At 35.8% G+C, this 24,886-nt stretch overlaps 1 protein-coding gene across 4 annotated transcripts in view; it reads left to right on the top strand.

The window, feature by feature from the left end:
- The window catches only part of Keap1 (kelch like ECH associated protein 1), a 239,474-nt gene extending 214,823 nt beyond the window's left edge, over positions 1-24,651 (top strand). For all 4 annotated transcript variants that reach the window (XM_090372932.1, XM_090372934.1, XM_090372933.1 and 1 more), the window contains one exon: positions 24,245-24,651. In XM_090372932.1, coding sequence (XP_090229058.1) covers positions 24,245-24,396 — 152 coding nt within the window. In that variant the 3' untranslated portion in view covers positions 24,397-24,651. The remainder of the gene's footprint in view (positions 1-24,244) is intronic.
- Positions 24,652-24,886: the final 235 nt, after the last annotated feature.

A 24,886-nucleotide genomic window follows, 5' to 3' on the forward strand; every position in this document is an offset into this window, starting at 1 on the left:
TAAAAGTTTGGAATTTGTATTCATATCTTTTTTAAATTCTGAAATCCTATTTCCTAAATAATTAAATTCAGTTACTTGTTGAATGATGTTTCCCTCTATACTATCTTTACTTGTCTGATATCATTACCTGACTGCCATATCAAAATTTTAAAAAATCAATAAGCTTGTTGTTATATAATGTTTGTAAGTATCATTTATGAAAATTAAAACTAGGAGAGATTCACTGATCCCTGAGGGACCCCACTTGTAGCTGATTCACCCTGAATACCCATTTTTTTTTTTAAGTGAGGTCTCCTGAACTGGATACAATGTTTCAAATGCATTTTCACCATCGTTTCATAAATAGGAATAACATCCTTCTCCATGCTAGAAAAGATCCTGTAGATCATTGATAGTACAGTACACTCTTCTGAGCCATCCTGACTGCTTGCTTATACTGCAAGGAAAACCTCATGTCTTCTTGTATCATATTCCCTAAATCATTTGCAACTTGAACCACCTTTAATTCCTTGTGTCCTAGTTTGTAAGTCACCCTTAGATTTATTTTCTCTAAATATGAGCTTACATTTAGTGGGGTTAAACTTTATTTGCCATTTTTTAGACTATATCTGTAACTGATCTAGGCCCCAAGTGCCAAGCGATAGTTCCCAAGCGCTCTTTCTAGTGCGAGTACTAGTGCTTTCTTAAACCCTCCACCGCTCGCATTACTACCTCCCTCGCTGAGCAACGTCACTGCCACAACGCTAGCAACATTACTGCTAACCCCACTTGCAATGTTACTGCTATCGCTAGCAATTACTGCTCTCCTATTCTTGTGATCACTTGGTCACTGGTTGGCACCGTTCCTGCCTCCACGTGATGGGGTCAGTAACCAGGGAGAAGAATCACCCTCTCCCGGGGCTAAAAGGAGCAAGCTGGATTTGAATAATTTTCCGCCATTAGAGCCTTCAAGGTTGGACATGTGTGATGTCAGTGACACTAATCCATTCAACCAAAAAGAATTCGAAGAGAAGCACAGTACAATGAAATGCCAACTTTCTGGTGATACACTCTCTCTCTCTAACCAGCCCGTAGGCAAGCTATCACCATTTGTCTGCTGACTCGAAATATCATACTGATCACGAAAAATGCGTCACACGCTATAATCACACTACTAGTAGTGTGAGTGTGGGAACCGCCTCTAGCTGAAGCCGCGGATGACGTCACTTCCGTAACCGATCAGATTTACTCGGTAGAAAGTCGGAAAAACTGCGAGCCCATTGTTAAAAGAGTCACAGCTCACCACTGTGGACATCTAATATAAAAGATACTTCCCATGCCACCCTAAACTACTCAAGGGGAGTAATAACAGAATTGGACTTGTTAATTGTATCAAATGAGGAAATTATCCAAGAGCTATGCGAACAAAGAGTCATCCAAGCAAGAGGAGTTATGACTCAAAAAAGAGGATCATTCTGTTATTCGAAATTGCCCTACACCAACTACAAAATTCATTATAAAAACACCATGTAAGAAACACTGGTCTCCACTGTGGCAAACTGAAATTAATAATAATCTTCTGCAGATAAAAAAAAAAAAAAAAAAAAGAACTGTGCCAGTAGCTAGTATCTAGTTTCAGGGGAAGTAGACAAGAAGACATAATTCTGGCAAGTCTACATTCAGTCATTCCTATCCAAATCATCTGTATAAAAAACAGATGAGTTGGATAGGAGATTTCAATTCTCATATTAGCATGCGTTATTGGTTGGTTTGGGGGGGCGGGTTGACGGCTGTCGACTTTCCGCAAATCTTCTTGATGCACTAGGTTGGATATGAGTATTGAATACATGATGATTTTAATACGTAGCTTTTAAAAAATCATAAGTTGATTTAATTAACATGGTATGCTAATTCACATAAGAATACATTTATATGTATTCTTATGTGAATTAGCCATTTTTTTATTCTTAAAGGAAGTTTTAGACAATTTTAAAGCTTAAATTATTTGTAAATAAATGTATAGTGATCTCGTGGTAATGAAATTTTCAGGAAGTTTTAGACAATTTTAAAGTTTAAATTATCTGTAAATTGATGTATATTTATTTCATGGTGTCAAGATTATCAAGATGATTTCAATTCTCATATTAGCATGCGTTATTGGTTGGTTTGGGGGGTTGACGGCTGTCAACTTTCTGCAAATCTTCTTGATGCGCTAGGTTGGATATGAGTATTGAATACATGATGATTTTAATATGTAGCTTTTAAAAAATCATAAGTTGATTTAATTAACATGGTATGCTAATTCACATAAGAATACATTTATATGCGATTGAATGTTGAGAGAATTACAGTCCTACAATAAAGGTATGAGGTTTTCTCTTATAACTTAACACACACACACACACACACACACACACACATACACACACACACACACACACACACACACACATTTGAATAACATTTTTCTTGTTAGTTGTTGGTGCATCAGCTTCTGTGGCCATAATGCACCTCCCAAAGTTTTTGCATTTTACTGTGATCCAAGCCCGAGGCGGAATTCGAACCTGTGACCTTTGGGTTTCCAGGCAGGCACTTTACCCACCTGGCTAGCCTGGTCGGCTCGATTCAGTTATGACTAAATCTCCCACATTATGATCATCAGAGTCTATTATATATATTTATGCATCTCAAATAGTTTGAACAGTTTTATATTCAGTCATTCCTATATCCCCCCCCCCTGTTTTATACAAACTTTTTCGTAACCTAGCACGAGAATATTAATGCTGACCAATGTATGAACTGCTGTTTATACATGCGCGTTAGAGTCCACGAATCCGAGATATTGTATGGTCTATGTACATTAGTAGAGTCGGGATTTAATTTCATTTCCAATGTTCCTGCAATTAATAACTTAAAGTATTCTTGCTGAGTATTCAGGACCTTCAACTCTTCAAAAAGGAACAGGTGTGCCCATCATTAATAGCATGAAACGCTAGTTTCTTGCTATTAATGATGGGCACCTACCCTAACAGATGCCACATGCTGTTGTAACCTCGTCGAAAGTGGATTCTGGGTCGAGACAATATAGGCTGAACTGCACCCGCCACAAGGAATATTGTAAACAATATCGTGTGCTTCCATGGTTGTAATGGTATCAACCCTTCTACACTTCAGAACAACTTGCAGTTCATGGGTTGTGGAACTAATTTAAATTCAGTGTTCTTGAAAATGCTGATGAATTGTCTGTACCAATGTTGTATATAGGGAACTTTAATAAAATATTTCTGATCTGATCTCTTATTTGTTGTACCTGTCTCCATTTTATATTTTGCCTTTTGGCTAATTTTAATGAGGGTACCCAATGTGTACTCCCATATTTAAAAATCTATTTGTAAGTTCCATAAGTTCATCTAACAAACATTCCTGTGTAGAACTGTATCTATATGCATTGTAAAATTGGTTAAAAATAATGCTTTGTTTATATTTAAAGAGATGGTAGCTGGACCAGAGTAGGAATTTTCCAGTATTAGTTGATTTTCTATAAATTTTAAATTGTATGTTCTTGTTAACCCTGGTTAGAGTAAAATTTAGAAAATTTATAGCTTTTTTCTGTGGGATTTCCTTTTCTAAAGTTAACTTAAGTCTGGTATGTATTTTATTAACAGTATCATCCAAGACATTATTTACTATATGTACATTAGTAATTATTAAGATGTCGTCCAGATATCTACCATAAAATGTAATACGAGGTATACAACAGAGGGTACACAACGTATCATTGTAGATAGTTTGACACAACGTAACATGACTGAATTTAATGTAACAGATACACAAGATAATATTACCAACCAGAATGTGGTCAATTTATCTTATTATGAATTGTCTGTAACCACAAATTAATCTTTTAAGTAAAGGGCTCAATTATAATTTATCTCCCAGAAATCTCTCAAAAAAAAAAACAGTTATCGAATTTGAGTATGGATTAAGAAACACAACGAATAAAGAGGGATTTATTCAGCAGATTGATGGAGTTATTAATCAGAATAGGGACCCATATATACCTAGGTTATCAAAAGAGAAGACCACTGGGCTCCATAAATTAAGACAGAATAGCAATATTATAATACAAAAGGCTGATAAGGGGGATATGGTGGCTTTCTTAAATAAAACTGATTATAAGGACAAACTTAGTAATATAATATCTGATAGTTTTACCTACCAAGTTATAAAGAGAACAATGTTTGAAAACCTAATTAAACAATTTAATAGTAAGCTAACTGAATACAGAAAAAAAGAATATATTTCGACGACCATTTTAAAAACCCTTAAAGTGAGGACTAATGCGGTACCCGTGCTCTTTGGAAAAGTTAAATTACACAAAATAGGTTATCCAATCAGACCGATTGTCTCATACAGAAACACAGCAATTTCAGTGCTATCAACATATCTATATGGCATTATTAAACTATTGCATTCTACATTAACATTTAGCTTAAAAAATTTGGATATGTTATTTAATCAATTAAAAGGAAAAATGTTAAAAAGCAACGATGAATTATTCTCTTTAGATGTTGTATCCCTGTACACGAATGTACATATATAATATGCCTTAGATGTATATGTGACCTTATTAATGATCAGTCAATAAGTTTAAATAAGTCAAATTTATCTAGGAATGAAATATTCTATTTAATTAAATTCCTTGTACAAGCTAATTATATTTATTTCCAATCTAAAATATACACGCAAATATTTGGGTTACTGATATGCCTTAGCTTGAGTGGACTTGTTGCTGAAATTTATTTGAATAAAATAGAACAATTATATTTAACGCCATTTTTTCCAAATATTACATTTTACGGCAGATATCTGCATGATATCTTAATAATTACTAATGTACATACAGTAAATAATGTCATTGATACTGTTAATAAAATACATACCAGACTTAAATTAACTTTAGAAAAGGAAATCCTGCAGAAAAAATCTATAAAGTTTCTAAATTTTACTCTAACCAGGATTAAGGAGAATATACAATTTAAAATTTATGGAAAACCAACGAATACCGGAAAATTCCTATACTGTTCCAGCTACCATCCCTTTAAATATAAACGGAGCATTATTTTAAACCAATTTTACAATGTATATAGATACAGTTCTACTCAGGAATGTTTGTTAGAAGAACTTATGGAACTTACAAAAAGATTTTTAAATACGGGGCACACACTGGGTACCACATGAAAATTAGTCAACAGACAAAATATAAAATTGGGACAGATACAACAAATAACAGATCAGATCAGAAATATTTTATTAAAGTTCCCTATATACAACATTGGTACAGACAATTCATTGACAGTTTCAAGAACACTGAATTTAAAATAGTTCCATAACCCACGAATAAACTGCAAGTTGTTCTGAAGCACAGAAGGGTTGATACCATTATAACCATGGAAGCACACAATATTGTTTACAACATTCCTTGTGGTGGGTGCAATTCAGCCTATATTGGCTCGACCCAGAATCCACTTTCGACGAGGATACAACAGCATTCGGCATCAGTTAGGGCAGTTGCCTCAGAACTAGTGTTTCGTGCTATTAATGATGGGAACGTGTTCCTTTTTGATGAGTTGAAGGTCCTAAATACTCAGCAAGGATATTTTAAATTGTTAACTACAGAAACATTGGAAATGAGATTAAATCCTGACTATTAATGTACATAGATCTTAAAATATCTCAGATTCATGGACTCTAACGTGCATGTATAAACAGAGGTTCGTAGATTGGTCAGCATAAATAATCTCGTGCTAGGTTACGAAAAAGTTTGTATAAAACAAGAGGATATCATTCGCAATCGACTTTTGACTTCTTGTGAACACGGAAACGATCCGAATAAGTTAGTCTCTTAAAGGAAGTTTTAGACAATTTTAAAGCTTAAATTATTTGTAAATAAATGTATAGTGATCTCGTGGTAATGAAATTTTCAGGAAGTTTTCGAAAATTTAAAAGTTTAAATTATCTGTAAATTGATGTATATTTATTTCATGGTGTCAAGATTATCAAGACGATTTCAATTCTCATATTAGCATGCGTTATTGGTTATCTCAAAGGTCTTTGAGATAACAGAGGAGGAGAAAAAGCAGTATGTACTGGAACTTAAGAACAAGTTTGAGCTTCTGCAGACAGCTCAGGACCAAGATATCGACGAGGAATATTACAACTTTCTGAAAGTGATAAAGCCCAAGAAACCTATAGAGAAACAGAAATCCAAAGAAGAAAAAATTAGTCAAGAAACACTTGTCATGATGAACCGAAGACGACAAATGAAGAGCAAGAAAAACACTGACAGGGAGAAAATTGAGTATACTGAGTTATGCAAAGCCATTAGAAAGAAACTCAGAGAGGACATAAAAAGATTTAACACAAGAAAAGTAGAACAAGCATTAAGGGAAAACAAAGGATTTAAATCAGCAGCAATGAGCAGTAATACAGAAAGACAAATGATACTGAAACTGAAGAATAGCGATGGTGTACTTATAAACAGCAGAGAAGGCATAATTCAAATAGCAGAAGACTACTATAGAGAATTATACAAGGAGCGTGGGAATGATACCAGCAGTGGGGAAGATGGATTGCAAAGTAGCAACACATACGACATACCCGATATTCTTCCTGATAAGGTAGAACATGCATTGAAGAAAATGAAGAATCGGAAAGCCCTGGGGGAAGATGAAGTTACTGTAGAGTTGTTAAAATTGGGAGGAAGAGACATAACACAAAAACTGGCAAGGCTCTTCACAAAGTGCATTAGAAAAGGTGTGACGCCTAAGCAGTGGAATAATGCAATCATAGTTTTGCTGCATAAGAAAGGAGATAAATCAGAAATTGGAAATTATAGACCAATTAGCTTATTATCCCACATCTACAAGTTATTCACAAGGGTCATTACAAACAGATTAGAAAGAATACTTGATGAGAATCAACCAAAAGAGCAAGCTGGCTTTAGGACAGAAGTCTCAACTATGGATCACCTTCACGTAATATCACAGCTAATGGAGAAAGCAAATGAATATAAAACACCATTATGCCTGGCATTTGTGGATTATGAAAAGGCATTTGACTCCATACAGCATAAGGCAATTTTTCGGGCACTGCAAAGACAAGGCATAGATACCCCATATATTATGATTTTGAAGAAAATATATGAGAGTGCTACCTCCTTTATTAGACTAGACAAAGACAGTAGCAAATTTAAAATCGAGAAAGGAGTTCGACAAGGAGACACAATATCTCCGAAGCTGTTTACTGCTGCCCTTGAGAAAGCTTTCAGAAGATTAGACTGGTCGCAGAAAGGAGTCAATGTGAACGGAGAGTACCTAAACCATTTACGATTTGCAGATGACATTGTGGTTATAAGCTCCGATCCCAAAGAATTAGAGGAAAATCTTAATCAGTTATGCACAGTTAGTAAGGATTTTGGACTAAAGATGAATATGGCTAAAACAAAAGTAATGATGAACAAGTATGCCACGGAAAGGGAAATAATGATTGAAGGAGCAGTAATTGAAAAGGTGGAGTCATATACTTATCTGGGACAAGTTATTAGCTGTAATAATGATAAATGGCTGGAAGTCAAGAGAAGAATAAATTTTGGATGGATAGCATTCAGGAAATATAGTCACATACTGAAGAGCAATATCCCAGTTTGTCTGAAACGTAAAATAATGAATCAATGTATACTCCCCACCATGACTTATGGAAGTGAAACTTGGGCACTCACCAAAAAAATGGAAGAGAAGCTGAGAACTACACAGCGAAGAATGGAACGAATTTTATTGGGAATAAGACTGTTAGATAAGAAGAGAAACACATGGATTAGGCAGCAAACTCAAGTAAAAGGACATTCTTATCAAAACTAAAGAACTAAAATGGTCTTGGGCAGGACACATAGCTCGAAGACATGATGACAGATGGACTAATAAAATAACAGAATGGTACCCAAGAGGAGCTAGAAGAAAACCTGGAAGACAAAGGCGGAGATGGATAGACGAAATTCATGAGTTTTTGGGTAATAAATGGATGGCCAGTGCTCAAAACAGAAGGAACTGGAAAGTTGCTGGAGAGGCCTTCATCCTGCAGTGGATTGAAAATGGCTGATGATGATGATGATTGGTTGGTTTGGGGGGGGTGGATGGCTGTCGACTTTCTGCAAATCTTCTCAATGCGCTAGGTTGGATATGAGTATTGAATATATGATGATTTTAATACATAGCTTTTAAAAAATCATAAGTTGATATAATTAACGTGTACGCTAATTCACATAAGAATACATTTATGCGCAATTGAATGTTGAGAGAATTACAGTCCTACAATAAAGATATGGGGTTTTCTCTTATAATTTAAGATTAATAATAATAATAGGACATATTGGGCTTTATTGCTCTTTCATTTTTGATTAATATATATATACACTGGTGTTCAAAGAAAGTGCATCACCTAGAAAGAATTTCACATTTCTAACCCTTTTTTCGCGATGGTATGTTATATTAATGACTGGCATCACAAATGGAAATATAAACAAAAAATATTTATTAATAGTTAATGCAAAGCTAAGTAATATTTGACGGGTGCTCTCAAAATATTCCAAAATTAGCATTTGCAACCTTTATACAACAGTTTTGGTAAACACGACAATGGCTGAAATTTGCTTCAGTTTATCATTTTAAATGGAAAACAAAATGAAAAGTTCACCAGGTGCAAAGTAATATTTAGTTTAACCGCCTCTGGCCCTGACGACAGCAGCACTCCGTCGAGGCATTGACAAGATCAATTTCTGAAGATAATGAACTGATGGTTTGTGGTTCCAAACACGAACTATGGCTTTCCGAAGTTCACGAAGGGTCTTTGTTTTCTTTCTGGCAACTGCATATTCCACACGATGTCAACAGTTTTCTATAGCAGTGGTGGCCAACAAGTCGATCATGGCTTTAATTTTGGTCGACCACGACGAATTTTAAACATACAGCCATCCTGCGATTTGCCTGGTCAGGTATACTACCAAAATTTTATATTGCACAGAGGGTTTTGCTACCTGCACGTTATTCTTTTTATTTTTTTTATTTACAAAACTTCAAAAATAGGAATGAAGAGCAGATTTTGAAAATTTATTTTATTTATTTATTATTTTTTTTTTTTTTGCATGATTGAAGATTTCATTGAAGGAAAAACACATTTCAACATAATAACAAAATACCACAGAATTCCAGCTGTCGTTATTATTGCAAATGCAGTAAGATTGAGTTTACCACCCCTTTGTAATTAGTTTGCACTAACAGAAAAGTGCAAATTGTTTTTATTGTTTTATGGTCGTGACCTCCAGAAATAGCTTTAGAGAAATATCACAAAGGCATTCAAAACTGATTCTTATAAGGATATAACCAAGCAGAGCAATAAACATTGGTATGTTTGTCCGTTTATTTTGGAAACAACTTCCTCATTCGGGAATCCTCTTCATCAATTATCCTACGTTAGCTGTTCAAACAGATTATTTTTTCTGGTTCGCGCAACTTAAGTGTTTTAATCGGTTAGCATTGCTTTTGCCGATTTAATGACTGGACAGTACAGTACTTATATGTTAATTTTATACCTTTTGATTTAAAATGAATACTACGAAAAAGAGTAAAACATATCATCTTCATCAAGAGTGGGAACTAGAATACTTTTTTGTAATGGTGAAAGATAAATGTTGCTGTTTGGTTTGCAATGCTTCCGTGGCTATACCCAAAAAAGGAAATTTAGAAAGGCACTTCAACGCACTGAATAGTGACCTTAGAAAAAATAAATTAGAACTTAAATCCAGATTATTCATGCAACAAAATTTCTTCATGACACCTAATTTACAATCTAAAGTAGTAACTGTAGCATCATTTAAAGTGAGTCATCTTCTTGCAAAAAAATGCAAATCATTTTCTGATGGTCAATTCATCAAAGACGCATTTTTAGAAATAACAGATTCTCTTTTTGAAAATTTTAAGAACAAAAATGAAATTAAAAGTGCCCTTCAAGATCTGCAATTATCTCGAAATACTGTGATGCAATGCATCAAAAAAATTGTGAGCGAACAATTGCGTGCTGATATTGCTAATTGTGTGTCCTTTTCTTTACAACTGGATGAATATACAGACGTCAGTGATACAGCTCAATTGCTCATTTTTGTTGGTATGTTTTTTGATGATTGTGCCACTAGAGAACAACTGCTGGGTATTGTTTCGTTAAAAGGAAGAACTAGAGGTCTTGATATCTTTAACTCATTCAAACATTTTATTGAAAAAATTAAATTAAATTACCACTATTTAAGCTTGTATTAGTAACAACAGATGGAGCTAAAGCAATGATGGGGAATCTTAACGGATTCGTTGCATTGTGCCAAAAGGATGATGAATTCCCAGATTTTTTGAGTTACCACTGTATCATCCACCAACAAGTGTTAACCACTAAAAGATTAAATACTAAAAGTGTTATGAACATCGCTTTCAAAATCATGAATTCCATCAGAGGACAATCTCTTCAAAGGAGACTTTTCAAAATGCAACTCGATGAAAAAGAACCATATCTGATATTACACACAGATGTGTGGCTGAGTCAGAGTAAGTTTCTACAGAGATTTCGAAATTTGCTGAATGAAATTAAAAAATTTGTTGATCAAAGGGGAGATGATTATCAGCAGCTACAAGATAGTTGTGTGATCTGGCTTTTTTGGCAGATTTTACCAGTAATTTAAGTGATCTCAATTTAAAATTACAAGTAAAAAATAAAAATGTGGGGGACATGATTAGTAGTATTTCTGCATATAAATATCAATTTTTGGCAATGACTAACGATCTCAAAGAAAATAAATTCGACCATTTTGCAAATATGCAAGATCATTTGCAAAAATATCCTGTTTTTGAATTTAATAGTGAAGATAATGAACTATTAAATTCAAAATTTACACTTTTCGCCCGATGAGAAATATGTTTCTGAAATTGGGAAAGTTGTGGACGATTTTGAAACCAGAATCAGTGATTTAAAAACAATTGAAGACATTGTTCAATATATTTCTTATCCATTTAATATCGACTTAGATACGAAACAAATTGCAGGAAAAATCGCTGCAATTTTTCACAAATTGAGAAAATATTACTTGAAAACGAAATTATTACATTGTGAAACAATATCTTCCTAAAAGCCAGATCGTCAGAAGAAGACTTTTGGAAATATATTTGCCAAGAAAAGTACCCAATGTAAAAAAATGCAGTGAACTTTTAAATTTCTGTTTTGGTTCCACATATCTGTGTGAATCGGCCTTTTCGTATTTGAAACAAACAAAGACGAAGAATCGCTCGCTCTGCTCTTACAGACTTGTATACAGAAGATTCTTCACGGTTGGCCTTATCACAGTATATCCCCGATTTTGAAAGCTTGGCGGACGACATGAAGACAAACTTCGCATAAATTAAAATTTTAAATACCTGTAAATTTAAAATAATCATTCTGAATTATATTGAATTTTAAAATTTATAAACAACATTTTTCAATATGTGTTGATTAACTTTTTTAACCTTGTGCGATTAACTTTTTTAACCTTGTGCGATTAACTTTTTTAACCTTGTGCGATTAACTTTTTTAACCTTGTGCGATTAACTTTTTTAACCTTGTGCAATGAAATTTTTGAGATGGTAGATCGTGACACATTTTGAAGGAAAACATTAGATCACATTACAAATTAAGTTGACCACCCCTGCGCTATAGGATTCAGGTCTGGCCAGGCTGTTTCCTGGCCAGCTAAGAGTTGTAATGGACCATTCTTCTAACCATTTTTTCATCTGTAACAAATGTAAACACATTACTGTCAAACTTCTAATGCAGAAATGAAGCTAAAGTAACTTCAGAATTGCGTATTTACACTTTTCGTCCGATGACAAGGGGCAGAATCGCCCTGAAAGATGCAGTTACTTGGCAGGTTGAAATGGTTTCTAATGGTTGGTAGCAATTTGCCTTCCAGTATAGCCAGGTGACCTACTCCGCGATACGAAATGCACCCCCATATCATTTGGCTGGTAGGGAATTTCACTGTAGACACCATACAGTCTGGATGGTATTCTTCACCATATCTACGGCGAATCGTTTGTCTCCCATCAGGGCCATGCAGGTTGAATTTCTTCTCATCTGAGAAAATAACTGGCAAACGGTTCGCCATAGACATGGCAAAGAATACCTTCCAGACTGTATGGTGTCTACAGTGAAATTGAGAAGTCCATTTGACATGCTCCTTACACCAGATTAATTGGGCCTTCTTCATTTTTTGTGTGAGCAGGGGCTTCTTCTTAGGACGACAGGCTACAAGTCGATTTTTGAAGAGGCATCTTCTGAATGTTACTGCACTTGCTACCACTCCTGTATGTTCTTCCCATTCTCTTTTCAGCTCAGACGAAGAAGCTTTATGGTTTTTTAAGGCATAAGCGTTTCAAAACGCAGTCCTGTTTTTCTGTAGAGACTCGTTTACGTCCAGTTCCTTTTTTCCTATCAGCAGAACCAATATTCTTGAATTTGGAAAGAAATCTACTAACTGTCGACTGATTACAAGACACTCTATAAGCAATATGATGGGAAGAACATCCTTCCTCATGTAAAGCAACAATAGCACTCTTTCTTCATGGCATCGACTGCACATAATTTGCCATCCTGACACTTGAAGAGTGTGTTTATATAGCTGAAAGTACCAGCTGATGCAATATTTCGTCATCGCCTACACATGTCAATCTTATCTGATACAATCTGTAAGAAATATCGCCATATGCTTATGTTATTCGGACGACAATTACAATTTTAAGGGGTGATGTACTTTCTTTGAACACCAGTGTGTGTATATATATATATACAAATTTGTATATATTCAAAACAGAGACCTTGCTTAGTTGTTGCTTTTCCCTTGGTTTTGGCAGCTGACACCTGAAGAAAACGCCAAAATCATTGTAATTGGAACACTAAGTACTTTCACTTAACTTATTTCATAATATTTTCTTTACAGGTACTGACGTGCATTTTTGCCATTGCCACGGGTTTTACAGATGGTTCCTTAGACTATACTTTACCTCATAGTCTATTTATTATCTACATTCCTTATAGTTGCTGGGTTCTTTCTACTATTAATGTAGTTATGTAGAGCTATTAATCCTTTATACATTTAATTCTCTTTACCACTTCTTTATTTAACTTTATATTATATATTTGTTTATTTTAGTAATACCAAAATTTGTCGTTCAGGGCGGAGGGTCCAGGCAGCTAGACAGACAGCAAGCTAATATTTTCACCAGTGCTGGTCTTAGTAAATGCAGGGCCTGATTCGAGCATGCTGCTGGGGCCCCTTGAAAAATTCAATATTAACCCCTCAGTATTTTGAAATAATGAAAAAATGACGAACTAAAATTATTAATAATTCTTTATTATTTTTATATTACAGTTTGTTAACAATTGACCAGACATTTTGATAATATAAACAATGCTAATTAGAAGGATATTTTCTTGTCCTTTTAGGCGCCTCCATAGCCAGGTGGGAAGGAGTAGCAGTGCGTAGCACATGCTTCTTGATTAGACCAGGGTTCGAGCCCATCACCACCAAATACGGAGGATGCGGAAAGGTCAGGGAATGACCACCGCATATCCCAGAGCAATATGGCCTTAGTTGCTAATGCTCCTAAAAACCAAATAACAAACAAACATCTTGTCCTTTTATTAGCAAAATCTTTCTCAAAATTTAAATTCCTTGCTTCTTCTCTTTCAATGGATAAAATTGCAAGGCTGTTGAGCCTCTCTTGAAGCATTGTCAATCTCAGATATGTTTTAAAACTTTACTCGGGAAAAGCTCCTTTCCCCTGACACTGCAGCCACTGGAATCATTAAAAATATTCTTAGCGATATGAATAAATTCAGAAATCCAGTGACTCTAAAATTGCAAGGCTGTTGAGCCTCTCTTGAAGCATTGTCAATCTCAGATATGTTTTAAAACTTTACTCGGGAAAAGCTCCTTTCCCCTGACACTGCAGCCACTGGAATCATTAAAAATATTCTTAGCGATATGAATAAATTCAGAAATCCAGTGACTCTTTCATTGGTTGCTAGAAATTTTAAAATATTTAAAGGAAGAATTGGTTTCATTGCTTCTATTTCCTCCACTAGCATATGGCCATTCAGTATCTGCCACCTTCACAGACTTGACCAATTCGTTGCCCTGAATGATTTTAGCATCTGAAAGTGCGATTTCCAAATCTGGTTGCTAGAAATTTTTAAATATTTAAAGGAAGAATTGGTTTCATTGCTTCCATTTCCTCCACTAGCCTATGGCCATCAATATCTGCCACCTTCACAGACTTGACCAATTCGTTGCCCTCAATGATTTTAGCATCTGAAAGCACGATTTCCAAATCTGCAGCATGTTTTCTTAACTCGTCCTTTGGAATTCGTAGAAATTTACCCAAGAAACTAAAAAGATTATTATGTAATTTCAGTATCATTAATTTGGCTGTCAGCGTGCACTTACAATATTTACAAACATTTTAAATAATCACCATCTAATTTGCAGAGTCAGTTCTTATATTTAGTGTCTTTGAACCATTGATTATGAATATTTCAAAGAAAGTTGAAGAATTATGAGTGATTAGTGCAAATTCTTATTATAATATCTTTCTTTGATCTGTAACTGATCCACAAATTTTCAATAAAAACAAAATACTGACCAGACAACAGAATAATAAAATTACAAATCTTTCTGTCAAATTGGAACAAAATGCAAAGAATAGTAACAAAACAAACTATTATTTTTTGGCCATCCGAATAATTAAATTCATATGCTGTACTGTGTGTCTTATATCTATTAATTGTGTGTGTTCTGTGGTCGATTTGTCTGTTTTTCTGGATGAAAACCCCAATTTCTCTGGGGGGAACTTTGCTATCTACACCTAAGACCGACTAACTCAGCCATGGAGTGAAAAAGTTCCTTTGTGTCATCGACTTTAATGACTCATTTAAGTTCCTTGTGTCATCGACGGGATTCAAATCCGGGCTTTTTGTCTGTTTTTCTGGATGAAAGCCCCCCCCCCCCCATTTCTCTGGGGGAAACTTTGCTATCTATGCCTAAGACCGACTAACTCAGCCACGGAGTGAAAAATTTCCTTTGTGTCATCAACGGGATTCGAACCCGGGCTTTTCCACCCGGTGTGGGGAAGGTGGTGATGATACCACTGTGCTACCTACACAGAAATAATAGTAAAAATAATAATAAAATAAATCTACAGCAATGAGTAACATATATTATTACAAACTATACGTTTGATGATTGCCAACGTCATGGACATTCATAATTTATTAATGATCCATCATGTAAACTTGTGAAAACTGGAATAATAAATTCATTTACATGAAATAATAATCACATTACAGAATCACTACAAAGTTGACATTGCATGGTGCACATTCATTGTTCACTGCACACAACAAACAAAAAAAAAAAAAAAAAAACGGTGCAGACAAGAAAAATAACTTTTTGGAATTCGACAATACGAAATTTTTAGAAATCTTTCGCTATATTTTTAAGCTTTCGCTATTCTTTTCTAGTCTTTTTGGAATTCATATTTTTTATTTCTCTGATCTGTAAATGATCCTTTGACAAATTTTCAATAAAAAAATTTACTGACACGAGAATAATAAAATTACAAATCGTTCTGTCAATTTGTAACAAAATGCAAAGAATAGTAAATAAATCTACAGCAATGAGTAATATATATTAGTATCAAACCTGGACAAAGTTTGATGATCGCCGATGTCATGGATCATTCATAATTTGTGAATGAAAACTGGAATAATAAATTTACTTACATCTTCAGCCTTTCTATCACAAGTTAGAAAAAAATGGTGGTAATGAGTAAAGTTTTTCGTGTTCTAAGAAACTTAAAAATGTAGAATCACAGAACGGTACATGACGTTTTTCAAGAGATTCGGAACTTTTTTCTCTGCCATTAAACAAATGAAAATCTCTGTAATTGGGTGAATTTTTTTGTTTCGTTTCCCACTCTCGTTTCCCAAGTTGCTCCTTCAAGTAACTTTACAACAAATTTTCCCACCACAAACGAAAACAGAAGAGGTACAAAAGCAAAAAAAAAATGTATTATTCATGGCCACCAGCAACAAAGTCCAAGGTCTGTTGGCTGTCTAGAAACAAAGCAATAGATAAGGGTAGAATGTTGTGAAAATGGGAAATGAACATCAAAACCATAAATTTAATGAAACTTCATGCTTTGGAGTAACTGAAGTAGACGCTTTACTCTGCCTGGTCATTGTTTATTCTGCTCTCTGAACACAATGAGATAAATGCTAATTACAGGAAGGGTCACTCCCAATGCACTTGCCAGTTTCAGAACTCCATACACAAGGATCAAAGGAGCTGCAATTCAGATGTGCCTCTTGTCAGCATAGTAATAATTCATTCCTAGTCCTGTAGTTTTTCATTTCAGATAAAAAAAAAAAAAAGAAGAAGAAAGTCAAATCTAGCTAAAGGGCACTAAAACACCAACACTACACAAAAAAATGTAAATTCACCAGCACTAAAATAAAATCAGACTGTGATGTATATTTATATTTGACAACGGTTTAGCTGAATATTTCACGACTATCTTTGATTTACTAAGATTTCTATGAGCATGGCAGCAGGCTTAACAACAATGGCCTTGTGCTGTAAAACCCATAAAAAAACAAATAAACAATCTAAACAATACTTGGGCTGCCAGTCTCCGGGTTGATAAAAATGCTGCACCATGGAAGACGAACCCTAATTTTGGAACGGTAATTTTAAGGAAAAAAACATTTAATTTAAAAAAATTGCTCATTTATTAACCGATTCGTGTCTTATTGAGTCCTATTGAAATTTGCTAATTTCAGTAGCAAATTGTTTTGAGAAATGACTCTTTCTTCCAAATTTCATGGGCCCCTTTCAAGCTCAGTGCCAGTGCAGCTGCATTGGCATAGTTATGCCACTGAGTTTGTGTCGCATTCCAGCTCCAACTAAATAAAATGAAGAATAAAATACTGTATTTGTCGGCTTATAAGACGCTGCGCCATGGAAGACGAACCCTAATTTTGGAACAGTAATTTTAAGGAAAAAAAACTTTTGAAAAAAATTTATTGTTAATACAATGGAAATATAAAATTCGATAAAAATAAAACCCCAAAGCCAATAAAGAAAGGTATTGGATTATTACTGTTATTATTTTAGTATTATTCAACTTCAGATTCATTACTGACTTGTAGTAGTGGCACTCTACTACTACTGGTATCACTAGTATCACTGGCACTCTACTACTACTGGTATCACTAGTATCACTGGCACTCTCATACAATAAATGATCTTCAGTGTCATCCATTGCATCATTTATACCACATTTTTTAAAGGACTTGATCACAATTTCAGTCTTAACGTCATGGCCATGACTTCAGCACCCATTCACACACATGCTATTGATGGATGTTCATCCTTCCCATAGGCATCGTATCCTGGTTCCCCTCTATCATCCCTTTATTCCATTGCTCCTGCATGTTATTCTTGGATCGCTTATTGATGCTGACATCTAATGGCTGTAACTGGGAAGTTAAGCCACCCGGAATTACTGCTAATTCTGTGATTCATCATTTCGGCCAGTTGTTTGATGTTTTCAGTCCTACGTGCTCTAAACTTATCGCATACTAGTAGTGCATTTTTGTGCAGTAGTCCACCATGATGCATGGACCAAACTTTTACAATCCAGTCTTTGATATATTCTTCGTCCATCCATCCCTTCGATTGTACAAATGTGTGAATTCCATTTGGTAGTTTATCTTTCGGTAAAGATTTTCTTTTAAAAATTAACATTGGTGGAAGTTTGGTCCCATCAACACAACAAGTTAAAACTGCAGTGCAGGCAGTGCAAGCAGTACAGTGCATTCCCTGTGCTATTCTAGTTTTTGTGAGTAAACTTAATCTGTTTCTTGTCATGAAGCAATAACACTAAGATTCAGTTCCTTTAAAGTGGTGTATCCCAATATCAGCTATTCCTTTTTTTTTCTTTTACTATTATCATTTTAGTACTCACTGCAATACCCATGTCTCTAAGTTCCATTATCCATGTATGAAAATTATTACTTTTGATATTTCAAGGGATGTGTAAAAACTGGCCTTGAGATAATCCTAGATAATGGCCAAAATTTCCACACCTTTATAAATTATACAGACTTTGCTTTTCACATGTTATGAATTGGAAAAAAACAAAAAGATAATAATAAAAAATAAAAACTATTTTTCTCTGTGTTCTAATTGTGTGATAAAATGCTAAACATATCTAAAATAAAGTCAAGAGCGCAGGGTCTGATGGGTCCAATTGGTCTAAGGCCCGCCCTGGTTTTCACACTTTGAGTAAACAAAATTGTTATATTTTCAGTAGCTGCACCACTAAAACAACTAAAATAACATCAGGCCAAAATTGTTGGGAGCCTCTGGAACAAAAACCTGCCATTAAACTTTGTTTTTATTCATATTTTTATTATATTTTTGTCTATAAAGTGTGCATTCGTGGGTCAGTTTGCATGTTGTGCAGCTGAAAAACCTGGAAATACACTTCTTCCCAAGATTGGTCAACTACTGCAACTTCAGTTCAAGAGGACTTTAGAAATTCATCCAGTTGTTGATGGGAATTAAACCTCTCTATATGGCTGGCAGACAACAATCAAGAGGTCCGTTTGATCTCTGTTGCTAACTGGAGAAATTTCTAAAGCACCCAGCCTATAGACCAGAGAAAGAACTGAAAGGTCATTTCTTTCACTCATGATGAGGGTCTAATTGACTGTCTTACCTGGTGACTCTATTAGTATTAGCATTAGCATTAGTAGAGGCATTTGATGCAAGAAAGCAAGCTTATGCAGCATCAGCCAAAAAAAAAAAAAAAATAAATAAATAAAAAAATAACCACTTCCACTTCACCCCTCTGTTCGTTCGAAATACCTGTCCAGCTGAGCCTTAAACTTATTTAGGCTATCAACTTCCACGACAAGGGATGAAAGTCTATTCCACCAACCAACCACCCGCTGGCTAAAGGCAAATTTCCTCACATCTATCCTACATCTGTCTTTTCTCAATTTGAATTTATGCCCTCTCAGGTGATTATTCTGAGCAAGAGGAAGAATCCCATCAGCATTGAGCATGCTCAAACCATTCAAGGCTTTATACACCTCTATCAGACCACCTCGGTGGTGCCTAGTCCCCAGATACTGTAATTTGCAAAACTTAAGCCTTTCTTCGTAAGAGCACCCCTTTGTTCCATTCACTAATCTTGTTGCCCTTCTCTGTACTCGTTCCAGCATCTCTACATCCTTCTTGAAATGAAGCCTCCAGACCTGTATACAGTACTCTAGGTGTGGCCTGACCATTGCCTTATACAAGGCAATAATCACCTCCTTATCTATGCTAGAAAAATTCCTATATATCATCGACAATACACCATGAGCTACTCTTGCAGCCAGTCTGCACTGCTCAGAAAACTTCATATCTGCCTGCACAACCACCCCCAGGTCCCTTTCATTCTCTACCACTGTCAGTGTAGTACCACAGAGTTGATACGTTGCTCTGGGGTTGCTGTTTTCCATATGTAGTACTTTACATTTGTCAATGTAAAACTTCATTTGCCACCTCTCAGCCCATCTGCTCAACCTTTCCAAATAATGTTGCAGTAGCATAGTGTCAGTAGTGTTCTTGACAACCCTCCCAACCTTCGTATCGTCTGCAAACTTGGACATTAAGCTTGATATACCATCATCAATATCATTTATAAATACAGAAAACAATAATGGACCCAATACTAAACCCTGAGGGACTCCACTAATAACATTAGTCCACGATGAGCAGTGTCCATTGATTACCACTCTCTGTCTTCTCCCCCTCAACCACCCCTTTATCCAAAACAGCAATTTGCCTCCAATGCCACACTGCTCCAATTTGTGCAGCAGTCTTCCATGTGCAACAGTATCAAAAGCCTTTCTAAGATCCAAGTATATAATATCAAAGTTATTCCCTGCATCCAGTTCTTTAGTGACTGCATCATAGTATCCAATCAAATTGGTCAGGCAAGACTTCCCCTTAACAAAACCATGCTGTGTCTGAGCTATAACTGAAGTCTTGTCTAGATGATCCTGCAGTGCTTCTTTAACCAGTGCCTCCATTAATTTTCCAGGAACAGAAGTTAAACTAACAGGTCTATACTTACTTGTGTCACCCTTTGATCCTCCTTTGTGAATTGGGGTCACATTTGCACATCTCCATGGGTACTTCCCCTGAGTCCAAGGAAGCTCTCATAATTATGGCTAAGGGTTTGCTTACTTCCTTTGCTGCCTCCTTTAATATAACTGGATAGATCTCATCCACCCCAGGTGCCTTTCTTGTATTTATCTTCAACAATTTCTCCTCCACTTTACTCTCAGTTATTACAAGATTCTCTAGCTTACTGCCAGAGTTGAATACACCTCTGGCATTCCCCTTGCTGAATAACTCCTCGTGTGAATGTCGATGCAAAATATTCATTCAGTTTGTTAGCTACCTGAGCAGGATCATCAACAGTTGACCCATCGATATCAAGTGGACCAATCTGATTCATCCCCTTCCTTCTAGAGTTTACATAAGTAAAGAACTCTTTGCTGTTTTTCTTTGCATCCCTTGCCAAAGATTTCTCGTAATCTGCCTTCGCCTGCCTAACCTCCTTTGTAACTTGGTTACAGATCAACTTGTATCTATCATAGGCTTCTGTGTCACGTGTTAATTTATATGTATCCCATGCATTTTTCTTCTCTGCCATATGTATCATTAGTTCATCTGACATCCACTTAGGCCTAAACCTTGAACAATATTTCTTAGTTGGTATGTAAAACCTAGTAGCTTCCAAGATAAGTTCTTTGAATGCTTCCCATTTTGAATTTGCTGTTGGTAACATCATCAGTTGGTCCCACTGTATAGAATTTAAATACTGTCTCAGTCCATCGTAGTCGCCTTTACGAAAGCAATAACCCTTCCCTTTACCCCTAATGGTAGTTACCTCTTTGAGTAAATCCCACTTCAGCACACTGTGATCACTGCCACCTAGTGGTTCATTTACCTGCAGATTCTTAATGCATGAAGAATCACTACTGATAATCAAATCAAGAGTATTACTCCCTCTAGTTGCCTCCCAAACATGCTGATGTAGAAAACAATCATCCAATAAATCCACAAAAGCCTTGCTAGTGTGTGAGTGACCAGCACCCAAATTCCAATCAATATCTGGGAAATTAAAATCCCCCATTATAAGACACTCTGATTTACTGGCCCACTCTATTTCCCTGTACAGTTTCTTATTATACTCATCAGAGTCATTAGGCCTATAGCACACTCCTACTCTCAATTTTGATCTCCCAATGCTTATATCACACCAAACTGACTCGACACTGCACTGTCCAGCAATGTCGACTGGCTTCACTTGGATTTTATGTATTTCTTAACTAATAGCATAACCCCTCCTCCCTTCCTATCCTGTCTATCCTTTCTGTAGACATTGTACTCCCCAAATTCCAGTTCTGCATTCCTTATATCTGTGTGACACCACATCTCTGAAATCCCCATAATATCTGCCTTTGATGTTTTGAGCAATACCTCAAATTCATCAAATTTATTTACTAAACTCCTAGCATTGGTGTACACGCAAGTATACATGCACCTGTTCTTTTTCTTAGCTACCCTAACACAACCTATGTGTTTATTTGTACCCCAATGATTCCCAGCAGTCTCTGAAATATCCTGCTTCTTATTTTCCAGGCTGCGGCTCATTCCAATAGAAGCAGTGCAAGAATCACTTTCACCTCTGCCAGTGGCTACTGTTAATATCTTAGTCCTTATATCCCCCCCAATCTGGCAGTTTTCCGACCCACCTAACACTGCCTCGATAGCATCAGCAAACATCCCTGTAGAAGCAGTCTCTCCTGTTAACAAGTACAGACCAGGCTGAAAAAAATTCTACCCCTTGAGCCTTGCACAATCTTTCCAGGGCCGAATTGATCGACAGGGCTCTCATCATATACTCCCTCCTATCGTGTATGGGCAGAATTGCAGACACTTTCAAATTCAACCTTAATTCACGGCTTTTTTTCAACAGTGACCTGTACTTGTTAAGTAATTCCGCCGGTCTCCTACTCTTAATATCATTAGTGCCAACGTGTACAACTATATCACCATTTGTGCCCTTAAAATGTGTATTAGTAATGACCGCATGGTGCAAGAGAGCGTATGGCTTATGCTGCACCAGCCAAAAAAAAAAAAAAAAAAACAATGATAAAAAAATAATAAATAAAATAAAATAAATAAATAATAATAATTAGTAAAAGAAAAGGAAATTAAACCTATCATCCTATGTGCTTCCCTGACCCGAAGGTACTATCCAGATGACCTTTAAATTTCCCCAAACTGTCAGCCTCTACTGCCCATGTAGTCAACTTATTCCAGTAATTTATAACTCATTGGCTAAAATAAAACTTCCTGCAGTCCAATCTAAACATTTCCCCCCGTAACTTTAATTTATGTCCCCTAATTCTAGCATCATTTATAACCTTGAAAATTCCATCCTCATTCATTTTACTGATGCCTCTCACAGCCTTAAACACCTCAATCAAATCTCCTCTAAGGTGTCTAGTTTCCAAACTCTGCAACCCACATATTCGAAGTCTTTCTTCATAAGGACGCCCTTTTGCCGATTTCACCAGGTGAGTTACTCGTCTTTGCACCCTTTCAAGAAGCTCGATGTCTTTCTTTAGGTGCGGTCGGTCTCCATACTTGAACACAATATTCCAAGTGTGGTTTAACAAAAGCCTTATATAATGGGATTATAACGTCACTATCTCTACTTGCAAAAGTTCGATAGATCATTGATAGGACACCATGGGCCTTCCTTGCAACCTGTTTACAATGCTCAGAGAATTTCATGTCTGACCGTATCGTAACACCCAAGTTCCTTTCCTCCAGTACTGGGTTTAGTTGAACTCCACCAAGTGAATAAGTTATTTTGGGATTACTGTTTCCCAGGTGTAATACCTTACACTTTGTTGGATTAAAGCATAGCTGCCATTTTTCTGACCATTCCTGAAGTCTATCTAGGTCTCTCTGAAGAAGCTCAGCTTGACAGTGATCATTAACTACTCTACCAATTTTAACAGCATCTGGAAATTTAGACATCACGCCCTCTATCCCTTCATCGAAGGGATAGAGGGCGTGATGGGGAATATAAAAATTAAAAACAACAGTGGTCCTAATACTGATCCTTGGGGAACCCCACTTCTTACATCAACCCAATCTGAGGAATAGCCATTTATCACAACCCTCTGCCTCCTGCTCTGAAGCTATCCTGCTATCCATCTAAGGATTTTCCCAGTGATTCCAACCTGTTCCAGCTTATAAAGCAACTGCTCATGTGGGACTGAGTCAAAAGCTTTGCTGAAATCTAAATAAACAATGTCAAAATTATTCCCTAAATCCTAGCTCGCGAGTGACCCTTTAAAAATAGCGAACCAGATTTGTTAAACATGATTTTCCCTTTACAAAACCATGCTGAGTATCCTTGAGAATTTCAATTCGATCCAAATGATCCTGAATTCCACCCTTGATCATTGCCTCCATGATTTTCCCTACCACTGAAGTCAGACTGACAGGTCGATAATTTCCCACTTCACTCTTAGAGCCACTCTTATGTATGGGAGATACATTGGCACGTTTCCAATCCAAGGGAATCTCCCCAGAGTCTAGTGATGCTCGCATAATTAGCCTCAATGGTTCAGTGCACTCACTTGCCGCCTCCCTTAAGATTATAGGGTATATTCCATCAACTCCAGGAGCCTTACTGGCCTGTAGGCTCGAAAGTTTTTTCATTAAATAATGAAAAAACTTTCATCTATGGGACTAATGTCTCAATGCTGCAGTTGCTTACTTTTAACCAGACATCTCTGTACTGGTTATTCCAAAGGTTTATTTCACCTGAATGACCCTTATGTAATGAGATACCACTTTTCCAAGAAAATTCATTAAAGTACAATTGATGTATTATAGTTTGTATTTTTGTCTTGTTCACAACTTTAATTTTTATTTTATTGTTATTTTATAATAGCAATTATTTATGCTAATTCTGCTTTATTTTAGGTGGCTATGATGGAAAAGATTTTTTAGCCACAGTGGAAGTTTATGATCCAGAGAAAGATGAATGGACTGAAGCCCCATCAATGTCATGTGGAAGGAGTGGACATGCTGCAGCTGTTTGGAAAGCTCCCTGTCTTGCACATGGAATTTCTTAATTTTATAATAATTCTAGCCATTCAATTAAGTGATAGTATTTTTGTGCTACCAATCAAACATTTATCTTCTAAAACTGGAATGAGTAGTCTGGTTTAAATGATAAGGGGGACTCCATTCTTCAATGAATAGGTGCAGTAAAAGGTGAGTAATGTACTTACTACATTATTCATGGAGATATTTCATATAAATATTAGTGTACATAGTTTACAGTAAAATTTTTCTTTTATTGTTCCCCTCATATGTGATAAAAGGACTGTGCCAACAGTATATTTTTGATATTACTGTTATTGCAAAGACAATGTACAGTGTTATCATCATGTTTTATTTTTTAGTAACTTCTGCTGTTTATAGATACAGTTTGTTGTAATACCAAAATATGTTTGTTAACTTTTTTTGTCAAATGCTTGTATAACAATTTTTACAGCAATATTAAAACATGAAAAAAATAGTAAATTATGAAACCATACAAGAGCTATTAGCTATGGTAAA

The sequence above is a fragment of the Mastigoproctus giganteus genome, chromosome 4, assembly GCF_048544385.1.
Source record: "Mastigoproctus giganteus isolate SK-2022 chromosome 4, ASM4854438v1, whole genome shotgun sequence".
NCBI lineage: Eukaryota > Metazoa > Arthropoda > Arachnida > Uropygi > Thelyphonidae > Mastigoproctus > Mastigoproctus giganteus.